Source organism: Vidua macroura, chromosome 3 (assembly GCF_024509145.1).
Source record: "Vidua macroura isolate BioBank_ID:100142 chromosome 3, ASM2450914v1, whole genome shotgun sequence".
Lineage (NCBI taxonomy): Eukaryota > Metazoa > Chordata > Aves > Passeriformes > Viduidae > Vidua > Vidua macroura.
The window spans coordinates 4,027,313-4,050,905 of NC_071573.1; the positions used below are offsets into that span (position 1 = coordinate 4,027,313).

General features: G+C 45.1%; 3 protein-coding genes across 3 annotated transcripts in view; all 3 read left to right on the forward strand.

Moving 5' to 3' along the window:
* Positions 1-12: 12 nt before the first annotated feature.
* MCM8 (minichromosome maintenance 8 homologous recombination repair factor) lies at positions 13-13,763 on the forward strand. Its single transcript, XM_053974394.1, has 18 exons — positions 13-365; positions 537-611; positions 928-1,010; positions 1,194-1,343; positions 1,674-1,777; positions 2,635-2,833; positions 3,544-3,629; positions 4,530-4,681; positions 5,530-5,728; positions 6,493-6,523; positions 6,796-6,936; positions 7,914-8,055; positions 8,665-8,860; positions 9,130-9,343; positions 10,002-10,211; positions 10,801-10,877; positions 11,923-12,112; positions 13,096-13,763. The coding sequence occupies exons 1-18, from the start codon at positions 236-238 to the stop codon at positions 13,186-13,188; spliced, it is 2,472 nt and encodes an 823-aa protein (XP_053830369.1). The 5' UTR covers positions 13-235; the 3' UTR covers positions 13,189-13,763.
* Positions 13,764-14,732: 969 nt separating this feature from the next.
* CRLS1 (cardiolipin synthase 1) lies at positions 14,733-19,415 on the forward strand. Its single transcript, XM_053973163.1, has 7 exons — positions 14,733-15,135; positions 15,426-15,563; positions 16,128-16,257; positions 16,721-16,806; positions 17,156-17,224; positions 17,547-17,638; positions 19,079-19,415. Exons 1-7 carry the CDS (start codon positions 14,848-14,850, stop codon positions 19,164-19,166), a joined length of 891 nt encoding a protein of 296 aa, XP_053829138.1. The 5' UTR covers positions 14,733-14,847; the 3' UTR covers positions 19,167-19,415.
* Positions 19,416-20,654: 1,239 nt separating this feature from the next.
* Positions 20,655-23,593, forward strand: part of COMMD1 (copper metabolism domain containing 1) — a 63,639-nt gene continuing 60,700 nt past the window's right edge. Inside the window, exon 1 of the mRNA XM_053973164.1 lies at positions 20,655-20,882. Within this exon, the coding sequence (XP_053829139.1) occupies positions 20,694-20,882 (189 nt within the window). The 5' untranslated portion in view covers positions 20,655-20,693. The remainder of the gene's footprint in view (positions 20,883-23,593) is intronic.

The window sequence follows — 23,593 nt, forward strand, 5'->3', positions numbered from 1 at the left end:
CGGCAGCGCGGGAGGCGGGAGCCGCCGTGAGGGCAGCGAGCGCCCGCCCGGCCCCGGGGCTCCGCGGCGGGGCTGCGAGCGCCTTCCCCGGCGCTGGGCTAGGGGAGAACGGGCCTTCCTCCCGCGGGGTCCCCTCTGGAAAGCAGCGCTGCGTTAAATTGAGTGTCTTCTGGCAACATTTGTTTCCTCACCTCGGTTTGCTGTCGCGTCCCCGCACTGGCGCGGGCAGCGGGAGATGAGCCGGGACTTCAGAGGCAGGGGATGCGCCCGGGGCAGAGGCTTCCAGGGATGGCGAGGAGGATGGCGAGGAGGAGGATGGCGAGGCAGAGGACAGAAGGGAGAGCCCAAAAGGATGCCCGAACCTGGTGAGCTTCTACCTGCTCTCTGAAGCCACAATGCTTTTCTTTTAACGTATTGTGCTAGGCAATTACAGCTGTTTGTCTCCCGTGGTTAAAAGAATCACTGAGAATAAAACTTGCAAGATTTCACTATCTGTATTCTTTCAATCCACGTTATTTTTTTTTTTCTTCCCCCAGCAAAATCTCGACTAGTCCAATCAACGATGGAGCAATTTATTCCCTATAAGGGCTGGAAACTTTATTTCTCTGAAGGTATCTTTTAACCAAAATTACATGTAGCAAGTATTTAAGTTATTTTTTTTCTAGAATTGGTTACATGTAGTGTTAGTAGAGTTACAAGTTTGATAAAAAACAATCAACATTTCATATATAAAAACATAAATACAGGAAAGATTCCACTCTTGTGATATACTGTAGCGTTTCTGATCATTATTGGGATGCTTTGGAGCTCTGTCATCTTCCTTAGTTTTGCAAAGCAGAAAAACAAGGGAAGAAAAATTACTTGTTGAGGTATTTTGTGAAGTGGAAAGAATTATTTCTGTCACTAACGTGGTGTGTTTCTAATTAGTTTACAATGACAAGTCTCCTTTTGTCCAGAAGACTCAAGCCTTTGAAAAGTTTTTCATGCAGCGCATTGAGCTTTATGACAAGGTAAAAAACAAAGCCAAAATATCCCAGCCCTATAACTTGTTGTTGATACAAGAACACCAGAGATTTTTAGTGTTTTTTTCCCATCAAAAGTAACCTACATCAGAGACCTGAAACATTTGGGACACAATTTGGATGCTTCGCTTCTAATTTGAAGTGTATTTTATCATTTATGATGTTTCCCAGGATGAAATAGAAAGAAAAGGAAGCATTCTTGTGGATTATAAGGAGCTAATCCAGGACAGAGAGCTGACTAAATCAATTCCAAATATATCTGCTGAGCTGAGGGACATGCCTCAGAAAATACTGCAGTGTATGGGTCTGGCAATTCACCAGGTAAGCACGAGGTTCTGATCCTTGGAAGCAGAACCCTCACAACAAAAATGCATCAGTGGCACTTAGAGGCAATTATGTTATGAGCCCCACATCTCTGTGGGTTTTTTTTCTTAGGGAAAATTACTGTTTGTTTAAAACTCAAATCCTTCAATCTCTCCCCTTCCTGTATGACCCACAAAATCGCATTTTGAAGTTGCTTTGGTCTTGGTGCATTTCTCTTATTCGTCATTGGAGCAGTTGACTCAAACTAAATGTGGTTCTAACAGCTGTGTCTCTCTCCCTGCTGGGGGTTCTGATTCCTGTGGGTGTCCCTGTCCCTGTTCCACACAGGTGCTCACCAAGGACCTGGAGAGACACGCGGCAGAGCTGCAGGTGCACGAGGGATTGCCCCTGCACGGGGAGCCTATCATAAACGTGCCTCTCATCCATGCCAGGTAAGGGCTGGGCACTTCTTCTTTCCCAAGGAGGAGCTGTTTGCTTCCTGGCTCATCCTTGCTCAGTGTCCATGCATGGTTTACGTGTTGAAGGGAAAACTGGGCTCTGTGAAGCTTTTTCCAGAACACGCTACATTCTGCTTTTTCTGTTCTCTGTGACTTCATGTCCTTGTGAAGAAAAAAGTGAAATGAAACCTCCTTATAAGCTGAACAAACAGCTTGAACTAGAGAAACTTTTAAGTAGAGAAGTGGCTTATGAGTAGAACAACTACTCTATAAAAGATATATTGATTAAAAGCAGAATTATTTAAATTTCTGTTGACTGGAGAAGTTTTTAATGAAACAAGTCCTTAGAACTTTTTTTTCTTTATCAGATGTAATGGCACCTCACACTTCAAGGGTCTGAGGGAACTGGGTGTGTAAGCTCTATTTGAGTTCAAATTACCTTTTAAATTTTTTTTTCTTTTTTATTATTGTTTTTAATTCCCTGCTGGTGCCAGCAGAGCCGTAATAAAACTTTGGTCCTTTTGTGTCGCAAGTCTAAATTCCAGGCTTTATCTGAAATTATGGAAAGAGACAGTTATGCATGATCTTAAAGTAATGTATTGCTAGGCCAGAGGTGTCACTGGATAAACAAACTGTTCTGTCTGAGGCTGTTGAGGTCGATTCCTGTGGAGAATATTGAATGCTCTGCTGCTTTCTAGAGCAAGAATCAAAGACTGTACCATGGGTCTGCCGAAAAAATACTTCTAAATGTTTTTTGGTTTTTTTAGTTGGGAGTAGGATTTTTTGTCTGTTTGTGTTTGGATGGTTTTGGGAGTTATTTTTGTCCTTTTTTTTACTGTGTGCCAATGCAGGGTGTACAACTATGAGCCTCTAACCCAGCTGAAAAACGTGAGGGCCAACTGCTATGGCAAGTACATCGCCCTGCGTGGCACCGTGGTGAGGGTCAGCAACATCAAACCCCTGTGCACCAACCTGGCCTTCGTCTGTGCTGCCTGTGGGGATGTGCAGGGTGTTCCTCTCCCTGATGGGAAGTACACCCTTCCCACCAAGGTAAGCCAAAACCATTGAACTTCATGGTTTTTGTTGTGTTTTCACAAAAAGCAGCACCGCAGATGTTAAAAACAAGGGGGGGGGAAAGTCTTTAAAGCTAGGTTAAACAACTGAAACACATTGAAAAAATAATTAAACATACCATGCAACTTTTCTTACTTCAGACCCTTGTTACATGCAAAAAATGTATGCTGCTGGAACAGGATATGTGACAAAAAATACATAGAAATTCTCTGAAATCTGGAAAAAATATCTCTTTTAATTTTAATTTCACCAGTTGTGTTTAAAAAGACCCTTCCACCTTGCTGTGGTGGTTTTCTATGTTATTTTTTTTTATTAAGAACTACCTATTTTAATTTAACTTTTTATTATCTGGACTTAAGAAGTCACTGGATGTAGGACAGTGCCTGGTTGTTCTCAAACCAGTCCACTGAGGGGATCACACAATTCAGGTGTGTTTGCTCTAACAGCTGTGAGTCGCAGTTCAGGTGTCTGTGCTTGATAGATCCTCATTAATTATGTACTTCCTAATTTGTAGCCCTAATTAAACTGGCTTTTTTCCTGGAATGATGCTGAATTATATTGCTTCACTTTCCTCCTTTCTTTCTTTTTTCCTTTTTTTTTTTTTTTTTTTTGTTTAAATCAAATAAGGCAATTTCACCCTAGGACTTTAAAAAAGGCTGGGAATGAATCAATTCCTGTTGTTGCAGTGCCTTGTTCCCGAGTGCCGGGGCCGGTCCTTCACAGCTGACAGGAGCTCTCCTCTAACCACCACAGTGGACTGGCAGTCTGTCAAGTAAGCACAAAAATGTGATGTGACAGGACACTCAAAAAGTGACAGGATGGCCCAACCCCTGTTACACTGTGTGATTTTAATAATCTTACTCTTTTGCAGCAAGCACTCTCCAACATTTGTATCACAAAGCAATTGTTTTATCCAAGTACTGATATACTTTGTTGCCCACCCTGTAATAATGTCCTGGAAATTCCTTCTGCCCTTACTGAGCTCTTGGAGAGATGCTCAGTTTGTGCTCTTTTGCTGCTTTTCTCAATAATTTCTAATTGCATCTATGATTTCATTATTCCCTTTAACGAGCTGTAAGTCAGCTAGAAAAACCCTATTAGGTAATATTGGTCAGCTGTGCCTGAGTGAGCTGGAAGTAAACTGGAGGGTTAAAAATCTTAGTTTGAAGTGATTAAAAAAATCTGTGTAAAAGCTGTTCTTAGCAGCTCCAGAGGGCGCTGTTCATCACAGCTTCTTCGGTAAAGCTCGGCTTGGCTTCCAGGGAATCTCAGAGCTCCAGGTGCAGAGCCAGAGCTGGAACTCTCACAAACAGGGAGTCAGCTGCTCTTCTTGTTATGGTCTGAGAAATTCCTTGGGCTTTTCCAGGGTTGGAATACCTATTAAGAATTCATGGGGGCTATAGTGTCTGACCTCTTAATTTTTTTTTTTTTTTATATGGGTGCCTTTTTCTTTATGTACTGTACTTATTTCTACAAGAGCATGCTCATCAGTGGTAGAAAATCTGAATTTCAACTCGGGGTTCATCGTTACGGCATTTCTGGGTTTTATGCATGGTTTGCACCCATTCAGTGAAGCGTGGCCTGAAGAAGATGCCCAGAGCTGCAGGTGCTGTGTGCTGCAGCTGCACTGGAAGGGGCTGCGTGGTGCCCAGCTCCCCCTCGTGTGTTGCAGGGTGCAGGAGCTCATGTCAGACGAGCAGCGGGAAGCGGGACGGATCCCGCGCACCATCGAGTGTGAGCTGGTGCAGGACCTGGTGGACAGCTGCGTCCCAGGGGACATGGTCACAGTCACAGGCATAGTGAAGGTGGCAAGCACTGAGGAAGGTGAGGTGCAGCATCTGAGAACTCCTTTTTCCTGTGGTGGGGTTTTTGGTAGTGCTTCCACAAGAACAACAACAGTCGCTCCCCTTAATTGGAGCTCTCGGTGCCATAAGTCCATAAAGTGTAAATTTCTTTGGAAGTTACCAAACTTTTACAATGAAGAGTTATTTTAGGGCATTATTTGCTTAACATTTTCTCTTTAGTATCTCCTTCAGACATTAGGAGAACTGTCACACTGTTGTGAAGGACAATTATCCTAGTTTAGTCTCCCTAAAGAAATTTTTCAACCCCTTTTTTTCTCTTCTTTCCCAAAAGGAAGAAATATGTTGTTCACTGCTCTGAAAGAATACATTGCAGATAACTGCAAGACTATTTTACTCTGAGGCTTCTTTCTCTGCTCAGTAATCAATCTATATAGAAAATGATTAATTATTAATTGATAATTGCTGAGTAATTACTACGCTACAAGTTTAATGCTTCTGCACCATGCATCTTTTTTTTTTTCCCAAAATATTGAGTGGAAACATTTTATATTCAACTTTGCTTTGACAACAGTAATGTAATAATTTAAAATCCCTGGAAAATTTTATTTATTCTGGGACAAAAGTCTCTCTAGACATGTATCCACAATTTCAGGAAAATATTTATTGTATACATAAGTGGAGGGAACTTAAAAGAACAAATGTAACTAGAAATTTATTTTGCATCAATTTTACCAAGTGCAGATGTTCAGTACTTAAATAGGAACATGGCTGTACATGTTTCAGACTTGGTGTATGCCATTTGTAGATATATGAGTGCTTATTGACAGGAAAAAATACTCCATCATCCTTTCTCAATTTTTCTAACAGGAGCTTCTAAAAATAAGAATGACAAGTGTATGTTCTTACTGTACATTGAGGCAAATTCTGTCAGCAACAGTAAAGGACAAAAACTGAAGAATTTTGATGATGAGACCTTTCAGAGATCGTTCATGGAGTTTTCCCTTAAAGACCTCTATGCTATCCAAGAAATTCAAGCTGAGGAAAATCTGTTCAGGCTCATTGTGAAGTAAGTTGTATCAGACCTAGACTGGGTCTAGGATTAGACATGAATCAGTGTGATCACCTTCAAACAAATATGATAGTTATCCTAAAGCTGTGGAATGTCTGAGCCTTGTGCAATAGAAACCACAGAGATCTAACAAACTGCAGTGGGCAAGGGACTTGGCAGGGAGTGATGGAAGTATTGCAGTGGGAATGTTGGGACTTTGGGAGTGGTTTAGGGATACAAGAAGTTACCTGTGTTCTAGCTTAACCTTAGACAGAAAGCTCTGGTAAAAAAAGCAGTTAGTTAATTTTGTTCCTCACCATATAAGTACCATTTTATCCTCTGCTTTTCCACAGTAGAGGAAAGAGATGCAAGAATTGAGCAGAGGGTGTGAAAGACCCTCAGTTCAGACTAAAAAGTATTCTTCTACCTGGGATGTCCCTCAGGCCCTCCCAGTGGAGTCAAAGAACACAAGACCAGCACTTTAAAAGGAGGGTGACAGGTAGTTACTTGATTAAGACAAGAATAGGTGCAGATTCCACTGGGAAGCTGGTTTTCCTTTGTGGGGACTCAAGTGAAAAGCTTTTCTTATTTCAGTCATTTCTGGTTATCCAAAAATTTCAAGAAATTTGATGCTGCTGATTTCTGTTGGAAATTCAGCAACAGCTACCCAAAAAAGTTTTATGTTTATTAAGGTGTTCTGTGATGAGAGAGAGGACAAGTGATTATTTATAGTAATACATGATTTATCTTCCACTTATGTTACCTTGTGCTTTGCTTTCCAGCTCTCTTTGTCCTGCAATCTATGGCCACGAGGTACGTCATCTAAAAACTCCACTTGTGATTCCAGTTTGAAATGTATATGCCACAGTTAACTCCTAAAGGATTCACAAAGCTCATCTGGGACAGGGGGAGGGAGCAGGGACTGTTTTACAGGTGACTGTGGCTCACAGTCTCTTCTGGTGTCAGGGGAGTGGCAGCCTTACAGCCTTAAGTTCAGTGATCCAGAAGGAAAGCCAGTTCTAGGGAGCTGTCAGTGTTGGTCACCACGATCAAATACTTACCATTGTTGGCCTCTACCACAACAGATTGTGAAGGCAGGTTTGGCCCTGGCCTTGTTTGGAGGATGTCAGAAGTTTGTGGATGACAAGAACAGAATCCCTGTGCGAGGAGATCCACATGTTCTGGTTGTTGGAGATCCAGGATTAGGAAAAAGTCAAATGCTGCAAGTATGGTTTCCTTTATTACTATTTTCTGTTTTCCTCTGTTTCCTTGTTATCTTGTCTGGCAACCATGGTTGGATAACTGTGGTGAGACCAAAGGGTTGACTGAGCCTCGCTGGAGCGATGCCTCAAGTAGAAGGGAGTATCCAAAGGGCTTTCCTGCTAACAGGGAGCCTGTTAAAACACCAAAGCAGGTGTCCTGGGTCAGGCCCATGGGCTTTCAAGGACAGGCTTGCAGGTTTGCTCTCCTGGCCTTACACAGTTCTTGTCACCAACCCTTTTTCCCAGTGAGGAGGTTCACTCCTTCCTGTCTTCATTTAGCTGGTCCATTGTGAAATAAAGTAATTAATCTTAGAACAAATGCAACTTCAAATACCCTGTGACTCTCCTCCTGTGAGGTTTACTTCCATTCCTCACCCTATTTCTATGTTGCTAGCACAGACCTTGGCTTTTTGGGAAAAGGACCTGATGCTGTGTTTGGGTTTTGATCTCAGTAGGTATTTCTGCATGACTATGATGATTAGTAATAGATTTTTTTTTGTTCCTTAAACTGAGTGATTTTTAAAATCCATGTCTTTTTCCATGGTTACTGTGAAGTGCAAGAAGGACACAATTCACCTAGACCTTCTTTAAAAAGTCCTTCTAACGTGGACCTGTTGTGTTAGGATTTGATTTGTACTTAGCCAAAGTGATGGATTTGCATGCAAGCATCTTAAACAAATTTTTTTAATTATTCTTTTGTTGAATGAGGACTCTTCAGCATAGAGTAACTGATTTGTTTTTTCCCATTGTTATTTAAGAAAAGTTACCCCTACTGCTTTGCAGAAGTATGTGTCTTGGAGTTGCAGGGAGTTAGAGCTCTACTGTTGGGCCATATTCAATAGAAAGAAACAAATTTAGGTTTACTTTGAATTGTTTCTCTAGAATGAGGCTTATGAAATTCTTCACTTTGGAGAGGGAAAAAGTATCTGTTTCTCTTGTAGGCCGTGTGTAACATCGCTCCTCGAGGTGTGTATGTTTGTGGCAATACTTCCACCAGCTCTGGCCTGACTGTTACACTCTCCAGAGATGGCACTTCTGGAGATTTCGCCTTGGAAGCTGGTGCCTTAGTGCTTGGAGATCAAGGTAATCCATGGAATGCCACAGGTTCTGTGTAGCCATGTGTGAGGGACAGGAGTGTGTGTGCTGCTGAGTCTCAGCTAAGCCAAAGTGCTCGGTTAACTGTGGACTAAAAATGTCTATTTGAAGTATGATACTGGGCTTCCACACAGTGGGAAGTTCTGAACTTCTCCAGTGGCTTCTCTGGGGGCAATTCCTGCTTTCCTGGAGTGTAGGGAAACTTCAGTTCTCCAGTTCATATACCAGACTTACTGTGTCAAAGAACTAGGATTCTTTTTGTTCAGGGATCTGACTTGATGTCAGCTGCTGGACTCTTACTGGTCTTGAAAAAGGACTTGCTTATGAGATATGTTGTCTGTTTTTAAAAAGCTTGTTTCATCATCTTAATGAATCACCAAAATGCTGCATCCCCAAGTCAGGCTGAATTCATGGTGGTTTGGTTGCATTTCCATGGAATGAAAACAAAGCTGGCTGAAATTGAGATTTTTCCAATGTTCCCTACAGTCCCTAGACTTCTGAGTTGGATTTCTGATGTAGCACTGGATTGTAGGACACACTTGTCCTTCAGTTACTTTGTTGTCTGATAAGTCTTTGTCCTGTTTTAATTGCTTCCAGGAATTTGTGGAATAGATGAATTTGATAAGATGGGAAACCAGCACCAGGCTTTGTTGGAAGCCATGGAACAGCAGAGCATCAGCCTGGCCAAGGCTGGCATTGTTTGCAGTCTGCCAGCTCGGACATCCATTGTTGCTGCAGCAAACCCTGTTGGAGGGCATTATAACAAAGCCAAAACAGTGTCTGAGAACCTAAAGTGAGCCCTTTCTGAAATTCTGCTTTTATAATTCACATTCAGGAGTAGATGCTTCTGGCAGTCTTGTAGCTCATGTACAATTGCTTTCTAGAATTTTGGAGTGTGAACACAAACTTCAATAATTTTTAGTGGCTTTTGAGAGAGAAATTGCTGTTGTACTTTATTCTGAACGAGCAGGACAGGATCTTTTTACTGTGTTTGAAGTGGAACAGAGTTGCTACACTTTTTCCACTTCTCCAAGCACTCTGAGTTCCTTGTCTTTCCTCCAGAATGGGGAGTGCTCTGCTGAGCAGATTTGATCTGGTTTTCATCCTGCTGGACACGCCGAACGAGGACCACGACCACCTGCTGTCCGAGCACGTGATGGCCATGCGGGCCGGCCGGCGCGCCGCCTGCAGCAGCGCCCTGGTGACCCGGGCCAGCTCCCAGGAGCACTCTGTCCTCCAGGCCACCTCAGATCGACCCCTGCTCGAGAGGCTGAAGGTGGGGCTTGTCCTGGGGCTGCTGCGTGAGATGCTCTAAAGCACGTTTGCTGTGTTGGGTTTCAATAAGGAGCTACAGAGGTGGGCCGGGTGTAAGAATTTGGTATAACATGATCTGGGATGGAGTGTTGAATCCAAATAAAGCAGTGTGGAAGCAAATTTTTGGGCATCTGCAACTCCATGGATTTGGGGAGTATAGGAGAGGAAGAATGCTTCTTACTAGACTTCAGTGATGGCTTTGAGAACTGATATTGTCAAATGCCAGGTCCTGGGAGAAATACTCCTACTGGAGGTAAACCCATGCACTTTTGGAAACAGGGTATCAGCAGTGATGGTTTAGTCTTCTCTGGAGCTGTGGGAATTGGGATTTTCTCTTTTTGAGAAGGGATTTAACTTTATAACAAATTCTGTTTGGCACTTCCTATCTCCTATGTTGCAGATGAGAACCCTTGGCTGCTTTTTCTGAAATGGCCAAGTGTGTGTGTTTACATGTCTGAGCATAGCGTGGGAACTTGAAGTACACTGTTCATACACGAAGCACCAAAGCCCTTATAATGATGACTTCACCAGATAAAGCATAAAGATGATGATTTGATACTAAAATTTTTGTTGTATAGAATTCCGACAGACAGAAATCTAACTCTTTGTAATGGTGCTAGATCTCAGCAGGAGAAAACTTTGATGCCATTCCCCATCAGCTGCTGAGGAAGTACGTCGGGTACGCTCGGCAGTACGTGCACCCAAAGCTCTCTCCAGAGGCTGCACAAGTCCTCCAGGAATTCTACCTTGAGCTCCGGAAACAGAACCAAGGAGCAGACAGCACCCCCATCACCACGAGGCAGCTGGAGTCCCTGATTCGACTGACAGAGGTAAATGCAAGCTGGAATGCTTAAGGGATTGAAAGCAAAGAGATTATTCCTAAGGTACTACCCAAATCCTAGCATTTTTTACAGCTTATTCACCCCTATGCTTCTTCTGTTTTGTTAAAAAAAAAAAAGTGGGAATGCAAGAGGCTTAGAAGTGTTTAAGAGCTACTGTTCCTTAAAACTTCTTACAAAGCAAAACACCCTTGAGGAGATGGAAAGAGAATCTCTCACATTCCCCAAAAGGAAGAAAAAGTAGGTGCAGGAAGGAATAACCTGCTGCCCACCTTGAACCTAGACTGCTTCTGTTTTCCCTGACACTGCCTTAACAACACTATTTGTGGTCTGCTGCTTCACAAGGCTACACTGCTAAAAAGCAAATGAACTCCAAGCCACAGCCTAAAAGTGCAAGTAAGCAGAAGGTGACATTGACACACTAAAAAAAAAAAATAGAAAAATCTTCCTCTAACCCTGTAGGCTTAGGTTCTATCTCTGCTCCTAAAATTTGTGCTTGTAGCCCTGGTAGAGTGATTGTACCCCTTTTTCAGACCAGTTATATCTTAAACCTTTGTAAGGTATTTTTTTCTGTTTTAAGGCACGATCAAGGCTGGAATTAAGAGAGAAATCTACCAAGGAAGATGCTGAGGATGTAATAGAGATAATGAAATACAGGTAATAGAAAACACTGCTTTAAAAATAAATAAAGCATCACAATGCTATTTACTTGAAACTTCTTTTCTTTACATATTCAAACACAATGAAGAAATCACTTTATCAAGCTTTGGCCTGTGATACTACTATTTGGATTTGTTAGCTGCTCTTTAAAAGCTGCCAGCAGCCCAAAGTCAAATACAGCTGAGTTGTGTGGTCACAGTGGTCCTGTGTGTCTGGGCACAGTAAGGCAGACGTGAGGCTCTGATGAAGGGTTTTTGCTCCCCTGTGATTACTCTCTGGTGCAGGTGAACAATTAAAGTTTAAAAGTTATTTGGATGAATGCTTAGTCTAAGTTCCCTTGAGTGACCTTATAGGGGTTGGTTTTCTGTGTGGCTTCTGAAAGCTCTCTCAAGCAGTCACATTTTGGGAATCAAATCCACGTGTGTTTGTGTAGGAGTGACGGTGGGTAGGATGGTTGGGACGGACAGAAATGAGAGATTTTTGAAGTTAGGTTTTGGAATTTGGAGTTTATTGTAAAGGGTGTGGGTGTAAGGGCTTTGTTTGGAGCTGCCAGCTGCAGCTCAGAGTAGGCTTGAAAGATGAGCCTGAAAGGGTAAGAGGGAGGAAGTTTTTGTTATAATACAATAATTTTTTTTGTGTGTGTTGAATATTTTAATTTTTCCTAACTAATTTAGTATAAGATACAAATTTTATAGTATTTATATATAGCTTATAAGAATTATTACATTACTACACTGTGTTACATTTTAAACTTTAAAAATTACTTTTTGGACTCCTTCTGCTAAGTTACTAGGGTCTGTTCTGACCCTTGGACCTGTCTGCAAGTAGAGGGTATTGTTTCATCAAAAGGAGATTACTTTCAGCTGGCCATTAGTTGGTATCTCAAAGCTTGCTTTCATTTCAATCTCGTTTATAGTTTCCATATTCTCAAAATCTTTTGCTAGGCAATCCTATTTATAAGGCTTTCCTGTTTCATCTTCCCCAACACGTTGGCTTTTATCTCCCGGTGAGAGTTTGCTCTCTCTTTGTGACCTGTTTGCAGCATGCTGGGCACCTACTCGGATGAGTTTGGCAAGCTGGACTTCGAGCGCTCCCAGCACGGCTCCGGGATGAGCCATCGCTCGCAGGCCAAGAGGTTCGTGTCTGCCCTGAGCAGCGTTGCAGAGAGGACCTACAACAACCTCTTCGACCTGCAGCAGCTGCGCCACATCGCCAGGGAGCTGCAGCTGCGGGTGAGCTCCCCTTTCAGCAGCCACACACTGCCAGGCCACCCACGCTTGCTGCTGCCAAAGGGAGACAGCAAAGGCGCCTCTGCTGTGCCTCTTTGCAGGGGCAGAAATAACCAGTGTCCTGCTCTTAGGCTGAGCAGAGCTGCTGAAGTGTCTCTGTGAGCTTCCCCCACCCCACAGCCGTTTGCAACAGCAGCTCCTTGCACTGGCAAGGATGAGGCTGGTTCTGAGCAAGATCCTGGTTTGAGCTGTGAAAGGCAGTGGTGGTTCCAGTTCTGCACTCCTTCTGCCTCCCCAGAGGACACACCTCTTTTTGTTCCCAAGTTCAGACTTGTGGTGTCCGTGCTCTGTTTCAGCAGTGCAATGATGTTTCTGTGTCGCCTCCTCTGGATTAAATATGGCTTTCAGGTTTTCATTCCTGCTTCAGACATCCTGCAGTTGTGTGTTGAAAGGAACATCACCTAGGACACGTGGCCACAAATGTATTCTGCCCTGTCATTGGGTTGCATTCTGTACTTGTGGGGGCTTCAGACAAACAGAACTATTGACAGCTGACTCTACTTTTTGCTCCCATCAACTACTTATTAAAGTTAATTTCATTAACTCTAATTCTCCCTTCATATATAGAATATTTGTGCCCATTCAAAGTTTTATACCTGGAGAGTTGTAGAAATCATGCTTTTCTGTGGTAGATACTTCTCTTTCAGAACTGGAATTTATACATCTGTAGCTGCAGCCTTTCTTCATGTCATAAAGGAGAGAATGCTCCTTCTGTGCAACACTGCAGTAAAAACAGTGTGTAACTAAAGCACAAAACAGGGGGGGACTGCTGGTGTGAGACCTCCTGGTAGGTGAACAGTTTGCTCAGGAAACTGACCTATTCTTAGCCCACTTTATTTCACCAAGTTCTTTCAACTGGTTTATGTTGCTTTACATCAGGTAAGATGTCATTCTCCATTTTGATATTTTTGTCTTTATCTTCGCAGGTATCTGATTTCGAAAGCTTTATTGGATCCCTAAATGATCAGGGCTATCTTTTGAAGAAAGGTTCAAGAGTTTATCAGCTCCAGACCATGTGAGAAGAGTCACTGTGATGAACTTCCTTGGGATGATTGTCCCCCTGGACTGCTGGACCTGCAGCAGGGAGGCACATCCTGAGCTGAGCTGCACCTCTGCTGGCCTGGACATTCCCCTGCAGAAAATTAAACTGGAAAGCTGCAGCAGGACAGACTGGCACGTGGTATTGCTGCCTGGCTCATCCTCCAGCCCTCTGTTCCAAACCATCCTGCAGGAGTGGAAGGTGTGTTTTTTTACTGTTACAGTGCCACGAGGGACTTTACTTCTGAAAGAGATGCTGGACCCACACATTTCAGCCCAGTGTCATGAGAGGATGGTATGAGCTGTACTTTCAGCACTGTGGTTCACTTAAAGTCTAGAAATGTTTCCAGAATGTTGTGACAACACTGTTTTGTTGCTGTTACCAAATGACACTTTACTGAAACTGACTTGGTTTTGTGGTCTTTGAAGCCAAGGTTTGGTTTGAAATCCAAGTGTGGTTTAAGAAAATACCCTTGTTGCAATATTTAATTTGTAAAGCAGGGATTGGATTTTGACTTCCATTAAACTTTATATGTGAGAAATACTATTTGTTCAACCAGCAGGTTCTGTTTGTTTCTGTGTAGCTGTTCCTGACACAGAACCATGTGTGCTCAGCACGGGGGGGAGTGCTGAATGTTTCCTGGCTCTGATGAAATCAGAACCATGGTCTGGTGCAATGAAATGGCACCTGAGAACCTTTCAGTGCAAGAATTAAAAAAAACACCAACAGAAAAGAAAAAAAAAAAATTATACTTTTAAAGAAAAGAAAAATGTACTTTTAAAAATCAGGACTGCAGTGCTGATTCTTCTGTTCTCCCTCTTTCATTTCTCAGGTAAGATATGATAGATGAAAAAAAAAAAAAGCAGAAATACTGAAACTTAGTGCCTCACCCTGTAATTTAAGGGACATCAGGGACCCAATGTCCTTGAAACTGAAAACTGGCCAGCCAGATGAAATGCTTTAAGTACAATATTATAGTTCTCCATCGGAACTCTTAAGGGGCAAGGTGTGCTCTACCAGCTAATCGCAAGTAGGTGTTAGAGAATGATTTTGGCTTAGTACGGGGCTGGGGACAGGGACTGCAGCTGGACAATGAACAGGTGAGAGGCAGAGTGAACGCGGGCCAGCGAGCGCCAGAAGCAAGGACCGAGCACCGGAGACCAGCTGCGCTCCCGGAGAAGTTCCCTAAGGTGAAGGAAGCCTTCCCCTCCCTCCCTCATGGCCTTGTCCGAGAACGGCGAGCGGGATGAGCCCGGGCAGCCGCCGTCCACGCCCGGGGGCCGCCGGAGGAGAGCCTGGGCCGGCAGGTAGGCGGGAATGCGGTTGGAATGCGGCGGGAAAGCACCGGGGCAGCGAATTCCCGGCACCGGCCTTCCAGCCGGGCCGCCTGCCGTAAAGCGCGCGGCCCGGCGGAGCGGGGGGGGGGAGGAAGGCTGACGCAAAGCGCCGCAAAAGGTCGCGCGTCCCCGGCAGCGCTCGAGGCACACGCGCCGCGCGCGGCTCGCGCGCCGTGCCCAGTCCCGCGGGGCGGATGGCGCGAGGCCGCGCGCTCCCGCGGGCAGCGCGGCCGCGCGCCTGAAGGGGCCGCGGGGCAGCGCCTCCTCCCGCACCGCTCCTCCCGCGCCGCCTCTCCCGCGCCATGCTGGCCGCCGCCTGGCTGGCCAGGGGCTCCTGGGGGCTCCTCCGCGGCGCGGCGCGGCGGCGGCCGGGCGGCGGCGGAGCGAGGCCTCTGGGCGGCCGGCCCGGTTCGGCGGCGGCGGCGGCGGGTGAGGGGCGGCGCGGCGGGGCCGTCTCGTGCCTGCCCGCGGGCGCGGGGCCCCCGCGGCTGCTGCGCGCGCCCGCCGCCGCCTGGCGCCTCCTCAGCGGCGGGGCCGCCCCGCCCGAGCCCCGCCGGGAGCGCGGCGCCGCGGGGCCCTACGCCGAGCTGGTACGTGAGGGACGGCGGGGGGACGGGGCGGGCGAACAGGTGTCGGAAGGCCGGGGCAGGCTCCCCCCGGGGCGGCTCTCGCGGCGAGGTGTTTGCCTCTCGAAGGCGAGGTTAATGTTTAGCAGGTGGAGGCCGTGTGCCTTGCGAAAGCAGCGGGCTGCTTCCAGGAACTTCCCAGGCTTTCTGGCGAGCTGAGCGGAAAAAGTATTTGTCGCGATTAAAACTCTTGTTGCGTGCCGAGGCGGGGTTTGAGTTCGCGCCCTGAAGTTTTTTCATTTCTCGCTTTACAGTATGAAAACCCCTGGACCATCCCAAATATCCTGTCCATGGCGAGAATGGGTCTGGCGCCAGTTTTAGGCTATTTGATTGTTGAGGAGAATTTCAACGTTGCGCTCGGTGTCTTTGTCCTGGCTGGCGTGACAGACCTGGTATGTCTGCGTCGCTTTGGAAGGGCTTTGGGAAGTCCGGGCTCACCGGGATCCCCTGGGCACGCATTGGAACACGGTGGAGAATGGGAACGGATAAAACAGATTTGGTTTTAGATCTGTTGGTTTCTAGGAATTTCCTCTGTGGTGCTGCAAAGGGAATTTGCAGGTGCATGAAGCTAACGGAGGAAAGGGGAATGTCAGGGGTCCCTGACCAGCCCCAGGTGGGCAGTGGCCACTCAGTGCTTGTTAAATGATACAAGTATCAGCTAAGAGGTATCACATTTTATCCTAGTTAAACTCCCTGTTTTACCCGATGTCATTCACTGAATATCTCTCCAAAGTAGCATACCTCAGCTATTTTGGTTCATATTCTTCTAACAGAGAGCTGTTGAATTTTGGTTTTCCTAGTTGGACGGATTTATTGTACCTGAGCTATTTTGGTTCATATTCTTCTAACAGAGAGCTGTTGAATTTTGGTTTTCCTAGTTGGACGGATTTATTGTACCTGAGCTATTTTGGTTCATATTCTTCTAACAGAGAGCTGTTGAATTTTGGTTTTCCTAGTTGGATGGATTTATTGCACGGAACTGGGCTAATCAGAAATCAGCACTGGGAAGTGCTCTTGACCCCCTGGCGGATAAAATCCTCATCAGCGTGCTCTACGTGAGCTTAACTTGTGCAAATCTTATCCCAGGTGAGGAAATGGCAGTTGTGTGCTCTAGATAAGGTAAGGAAGGTCAGTTTATGTGTAGCAACATTTCTTGTGTTTCTAAAAGGAAAACTCTGTATCTCTTGGAACTCTTGCTTTGCCAGTTTCTCTTTTCATTAAACACTTCCAAAGGGACCCCACAGAAAGCAAGTGCTGCCACATACAAAAGCAGCTAGCATGTACTGCCATTTTTAAGTGCTCTTTCTTTAAAGCAATAGTAGTAAGTAGCCCTATAAAGTTGTTTTTCATGGACTGGATTGTTTTAAGACTTCAGCTTAAACCCTTTCAGGAGCTGTGTTAAACATCCTCAGCAAGGCATAGAACTCGTTCAGGAGAATTTGGGAGTGGTTGTTTTTGTCCTTCTTCCAGTTTTCTGCTCTTTTGGTTGTGTTTTCCCTTCAATCATGGGCACAGTTTTTCACTGGCTGGTGTTGGCTTGGTCTTGCAGTGCCCCTGACTTCCATGATAATCCTGCGGGATGCGGCGCTCATTGCCGCCGTTTTTTACGTGCGATACAAAACTCTTTCTCCACCGGTGAGTGCACAGCATTAAAGACCTGTAATCGTAACAAAAAATAGATGAATAAGCTTAATTAATAGCAAAGTTGTGACCAAGAGATTTGTCATCTTGAGACTTGATGGCTGCAAGATGCAATGCTTGTTCTTTTGCCAAGTAGATTTCTGAGCAGTGTTTTAATAAAATACGGTTTGTAAAGATAAGTCAGAGCTGCTCATAACTTTTTTTTCCTGTGTGTGATGTGTAATAATAAATCTTACAAAAGAGCAGTGTAATTCTTCAGTTGCCTTTTGTTTATCACGTGAACAGGTATATCAGATTGAATGTACAAGGGCTGCATGTTTTTTCCTCTTTTCTCCCCCAACAGAGAACACTGAGTAGGTATTTTAACCCCTGTTATGCTACTGCACAATTGAAACCAACATTCATCAGCAAGGTAAGAGCAATAACTCGTTACAAAAGATAACTCCTGGGTGCTTAGGGCTTTGTGTGGTTTGGAGGGTGGGGATAATTTACCACTAATGCTGAGTACAATTTCAAAATAGTGCCAGCTGTACATAGATCCTGAAATGTTTTCAACTATACTCGTTCAGAGCACATGCTAATTTTGAGAGAGTAAGATGCTTTATTTTAAGAAGGTTTCTAAATACGTTTTCTTTATGTAGACTAAACCTTAAAGCAGTAATGAAAGTGTATGTTGGTGTTTCTTGCACTGTACTTCCTCATGTTGCTCATAGTTCCTGTTTTGCTTTTCTCAGATGAACACAGCAGTTCAGCTGATTTTGGTGGCAGCTTCTTTAGCAGCACCTGTTTTCAATTATGTGGACAGCATATATCTGCAGACATTATGGTAACTAAGATCTTACTTTTTTTTTCCCCCAGATAATTTAATGTGCTTCTAAAGAAACTGGTAATCGAGATTAATTTGTGTGGAACAAAAAACTGTGCCCAGAAGATGCAATAAGCCCACATGCCTGATTTTTTACACCTTTCGTCTTAAATGACACCAGAGCTAGATATTTATTGGTACTGAATGAAACTAGTTAAGATCCAGGAATAATAGCTTAAAAACAAGTCTTTGGGGTAGGCAGGCAAAACATAAGTTCAGATCAGTGGAGAAAATAGGAGCAGGGAGAAAGGCTGCATGGATTCATCACTTATTCGTGCCAGAAGTGTCCTTGAAAAAGCAGCCTTGGGCTCAGTAATAATAGCCATTCTTATTTTTGCTTTATGCTGTGCCTGCTATCTCGAAATCCAGGTTTCTGCAGCCTCTTCAAAAAGCACATGGAGAAATGGTGATTCCTGCTAGACTTTAGGAAGGAAAGGGAGGGATGGGATAAGAACAAGCATAAAGGAGCTTCACTCCTTAAGAAATGCTGTTCCTTCTGCTGTCACTGGAGATCGGAACTTCAGCTGTTATGAGTGCAGTTATTTTTCCTTAGCTGTTTGGCAAGAGTTCAGAACAAGGAGTTCTGAACGGCAGATGTCAGAATTACTTAGTAACTTTGTTTAAAGTAGTGCAAAATCCAGTGTTACTTGTCTTCTAGGAAAATAAAAAAACCAACCAAACCAAAGAAACCAAAACCACCAACCCAAAACAAGAAACATTTAAGGAACTATGAATGAACCTTTAGCTTATCAGTCTGTGGTTTATTTATCCTGGTGGTGAGATAAAATCCAGAGTTGCCTCTGGGTGTAATTTGTTCTGTGGATACTCTCAGAAACTCCCTGGCAGAGTGCTCAGGGAGCTCAGAGGGGCAGGCAGGGCTGTAGCAGTGACTCCTCAGCCTTTCAGAGGAGCACTGCTCATTTAGGGATATCTGTGGTCTGGGAGGGAAACAAAAGAGGCTGAGGCAGGAACTTGTTCTTTAGCTTTGGGACTTGGTGAAAATGGTAAGTTCGAGTCCTGAGTGGTTTGAATGCTCCCTGCTCATGCTACCAAGGAATTGTTTCTCACATCTGTCGGTTCTCAAGCTGGTAAATGTCATGTAGGCTGCAAATGCTGAATCTTTTATTTTCCCTTCTCTAAAGCAAGTGCTGGTGTGGTCATAATTTGTCCTGGTGTGCAGTTACACTGAAGAATGCTGCTTACCACTGGATGGCAGAGCCTTTGTTTATCTAATCCTCCCCATAGCACTGAATTTCAGCTTATAAAATGTAAGCTACATTTTTGTAGAGCATAGTTCCTGACTGTGTAGTTAAAAACAGATGCTAAAAAAAAAAAAAAAAAAAGGCACTTTTTCTATTGTCCATAGACCCACATGACTTAGAGGAACTCTTTTCCCCAAAGGTGCATCACAGCTTTCACAACGGTGACATCTGCCTACAGCTATTACCACTATGGCAGGAAAACTGTCCAGGTGATCAAGAACAAGTGAAGGGGTCCAGGTGATAAAATTGAAGTGTTCCTGGAAAGGCAGGAAGGTGCTGTGCCCCCAGAGGTGCTGGTATTGCAGCTGAGTTTTGGATCAAAGCACTCTTTGTTTTTCTGCTTAACCATGGCATCACAATGAAGTGAAATTTGAACATGTACTGTGTATATATGTAGAGACAGACTTTTTGATGTATTTTTAATTTCTTTAAAAATGAGGTTGTTTACAAAACCAAATAAATAATTCTTAAAAACACGGGTTACTTGCTGCTGCCATGTGCATTCTGAGTGATTCTATGCTGGTTTTGAAGTCAAGACACACACTTGGCACCAGATTTGTTTTGCCATATTCATGCAAGGCACTGAGTACACTGGGATCTGAGAAGAAAAAGCAATTACAAGAACAAGTTTGTGCCTCAGCCTAAGTCAGTAAACCAGCACTGCTCATTAGGACTTAATGACTTGCCTCAGGCTGCAGCAGAAGAAAGCATGTCAGCGAGGGACAGTACCTTCAGAAATTCAAAGCAGAGAGAAATTTTGCTTTATATTCCATGGGTGATACTGATAAGCCACGAAGAGCTCCTACCCTGCTCCCTTTGGTTTTTAAAGATGAGCAGTGATGAACTGAACTCGGGGTTTTTGAGAAAGGTCCGCGGTGCTGTGAGGAGTCTGTACCCAAATGGAGTTAAGTTTCTTATCCTATATATTCATTTCTAGGGATTGAAAGAAATTCCTGTATCTCCAGATGCTTTAAAGCTTCTAAAGATGTTGTTGAATCCCAATACCACTGGCTGAAGAGGACATTTAAAATATTGTCCAAATGAATGGGGACAGTGGAAGAAACTTTTAGATGTGTTTGCTGTTATTTCTTCCTGTACTTCCAGCTTCAAGATGTACTCTGTGCTCCCCCTCATGCAAGGACAACTTGTTCTTTGCCTGTTCTCTGCCTACAAAATCGAGGCAAGAACCAAGGCAGAACGGGTCAAGTTGATCATAAACTCATATTTTCTCTTTGTGGGCAACATGATTTTTCTTTTATGTCATAAAATAGAAAGTGCAACTATGAAGGGTTTCAATGGCTGAAATCAGGAGGTAAATAATACCACTGTTATATTAGCAGAGAAAACTTTCTGTAGGGGAGCACAACAACCTCTTTTGTGACTGTGTTTGTATATACAAAGCATTTTAATGCTTTCTTTATATTGAAACTTGTATAAAATGGTGCACAGAGAAAACACTTGCTCTTCATTAGTACCTTTGTTTTAACTGGCTTTAATGGTCAACCCTGCATCTTTCAGCAAATGATAGAGGGCAAAACCTGTGGACGTTTCCTTAAAATACATGAGTAGTGGAGTATTTTCCGTGGAAAAAAAACAAAAAAAAAAAACAAAAAAAAAAACCAGTTCCAAAAGCGGAGATTGATTGTCCCCACCCAGCTGCTTGCCGTTAGGTTCTGGTTAATGTAACTGGCGTTTGGTCGGGGAGCGTTTCTGGCCCCGCGCGGCCGCCGTACCGCGGACCCGCCCTGCCCGCGATGGCGGCGCCCGAGCCGCCGCCGCCCGAGGGCTGCAGGCCGCTGAGCGCGCTGCTGAGCGGCATCGCCCAGGCCGCTTTCCACGGCACCGCCGGCATCACCGAGGAGCTGCTGCGCGCCCAGCTCTACCCCGACGCGCCGCCGGAGGAGTTCCGCGCTCTGCGCGCCAAGATGGGCGGCCTCCTGCAGGTACCGGCTGCGGGGGGAAAGGGGCCGCTCTGGGGGAAGCCGCTCCCTCGGGGGTCCGGCATCCCCCTCCTCCGGGGGGCTCCGGGTGCAGGGCCCAGCCCGCGGTGACACCTGCTCCATCCACACCCCGGTGCGGGGAACGGCCTGAAGCTGTGTCAGGGGAGGCTTGGTTGGATATCAGCAAAAGGTTCTTCACCCGGAGCGGGGGTTGGGCACCGAACAGGCTGCCCAGGCAGCAGCAGCCCGGCAGGGCTCAAGAAGCGCTTGGGCAGTGCTGTCCAGCACAGCGTGTGACTGCTGGGCTCGGGGCTGGGCAGCGCCGGGAGCTGCGCTCCGTGGTTCCTCACGGTGGGTCCCACAGAGCTCCGCTCCTCTGCGAGCCTGCGCCTCGGGCTCTGGGCCGCGCCCCGGGCCCCGGAGCGCCTCAGGCCCCGGAGCGCCTCAGGCCCCGGAGCGCCTCAGGCCCCGGAGCGGGAGCGCCTCGGGCCCCGGAGCGCCTCGGGCCCCGGAGCGGGAGCGCCTCGGGCCCCGGAGCGCCTCGGGCCCCGGAGCGCCTCGGGCCCCGGAGCGGGAGCGCCTCAGGCCCCGGAGCGCCTCGGGCCCCGGAGCGCCTCGGGCCCCGCGCTGGGCAGCGGAGGGGCGGCACTTCGGGGTCTGTTCCTTTCTGAGAACAACTGCAGTTTTCATGTAAGGAAAGCTTTTCTTGAGGCAAGCCAGTTTAGCTAGTCAGCACATGTTGCTTTTTGTGCAAGAGAGAAGATGTTTTTCCCCGTAGTGGAGCCTTTTGGTCTCCGTTCAAAGTGGACAGCGCTGTGCAGTTCCCGAGAGCTGCATGAGGCTCAGGGAGCCTCCAGGTGCTAAATCCTTGGATGGCCACTGCCACCTTGTGGGTAACTGCACGCTTGGATTGGCCAGATTTATAAACGTGGTCGGCAGTTTTAAATAGAATTGAGGGATTTGGGATTTGATGTCACTCGCTTTCTGCCTTTATGAAGGTTCTGTTGCTTATTTAATGATCAGATTCGCGTGGTGCCCCGAGAAGCCTGCAGTGGAAGCTGAATCCTAAAGACTGATGCCTTTAGGGCTCTCTTTTTTTTTCTGTGGGCTTTTTTCTAGTGGAAAAAGGAAGTGACACCTAAGTTCTGTGGATCCTTACAGGATCTGTGCTCTAGAGCATCCTAAAAGAACCCCTTGGCCTTCTGGTCACTCTGAGGACCCTCTTTCCTTCACACCCGCCAGCTTTGGGGAAGAAGGTTGATATTAGGACTCTTCTTTGGAAGTAGGGAGGCTTAAACTTATCTTCCTCTTTTAGTATCTCCCTGACTTGAAACCTGGAGGGGTTTTGTGTCACACTGTATTTGCTGATAGCAGCAAACTTCAAAATTGATCCTCTGTGCTTACAACATCTTGGTCTTTGGATGAGCTCTTGGGTGCTGGTGTCTCCTCAGCACCTGAAGATGCAAAACTTACTGCAAGATCTGCCTTTTCCCTTCCTTTTCAATTGCCATGTGAATTTCTGAGCATATTTATTCCAGTTTTGCTGCTTAAAGGATTGTGAAAAATCTGCATGATTAAATTTATAAAAGCTGGGGAAAAAACCATGTCTTTGTTACCTTTTTGTGGTTTTATTTTTTCCTTCCTCCTCTGGGTGGTGGAGGAAGGGGAGCAAACAGCAGGATGACAACAGAAAGTCTAGAAGCAGAGAGATTCATTGTCCCTGTGACTTAATTGGTGTAGTAGTTGGTGTCTTCTAAGCAGTAAACATGGATCTGGACCATAAATCAACTTTTTGCTGTCACTGGATCTGAGCTTAAACAAGATTTCCCAGTACATTTCTGCATTCCACCAGTGCAAAGCACGGGGATGAATAAAAAGTCTATCATGTTTACTGTAGCAATGAAAAATTTAAATTTTTCTCCCCCTGGATTATGCAGAGAGTAGTGCTGGGTTTATGTTTATAAAAGATGTCATGATGATCTACTTCTTCCACCTGCTTCCTTTGCTGCCCATCCCTCTGCTGAATATGCAGGGATCAGCTGAGCTCTTTCTAAAATGCCACATTTATTTTGTAGTGAAATCATGTTTCTTCATTAAATTTACTTTAAAAAAAAAAAAAAAATCTGATTTCTTGTGTGGAATATCCTGGAAGGCAGGACAAAGCCCTAGGAAGGCTGGCCCTGGAGAACCACACAATTCCAATGTTGTTCTGTTAATTTTGCCCTCTGCCTTCATCCTTCCCAGCCTCCTGTCCCTCAAGGCTGCAAAACGCTGAGAAACTGGCAGAGAGCAGCTTTTGTGAAGTCTCACTCCCAGCTTTTTTGGGTTTTTCAAAGGTTATTTCATCCTGATTAAAGCACTAAATTTGTCTGCTTCTTACATAAGTTTAATTTACAGTATTAATCCCCCGGTCGTAGCTCCTTTCCATGTGGAGCAATCCCGCTGTTTTCCTTTTGGTGGCAGTAACCTCTTGCACTTATTGAACGGGATCCTTTGCTGCTGGGTTTCAAGTGTCCTCCTTCACTCTTCTGCTTTGGGACAAACTTTACATAGGCTAAATAATAATAAAAATTGCAGCGTGAGGAGTAGAACTATTTTAGTGTATTTGATTTATAAGTTGTTTTGTTTGGGGTTTTTTTTTGTTTGTTTGTTTGTTTTTTCAAAAATACTGAGGAAGTAATAAATATCCTGATATGTGAATGGTAATATAATAT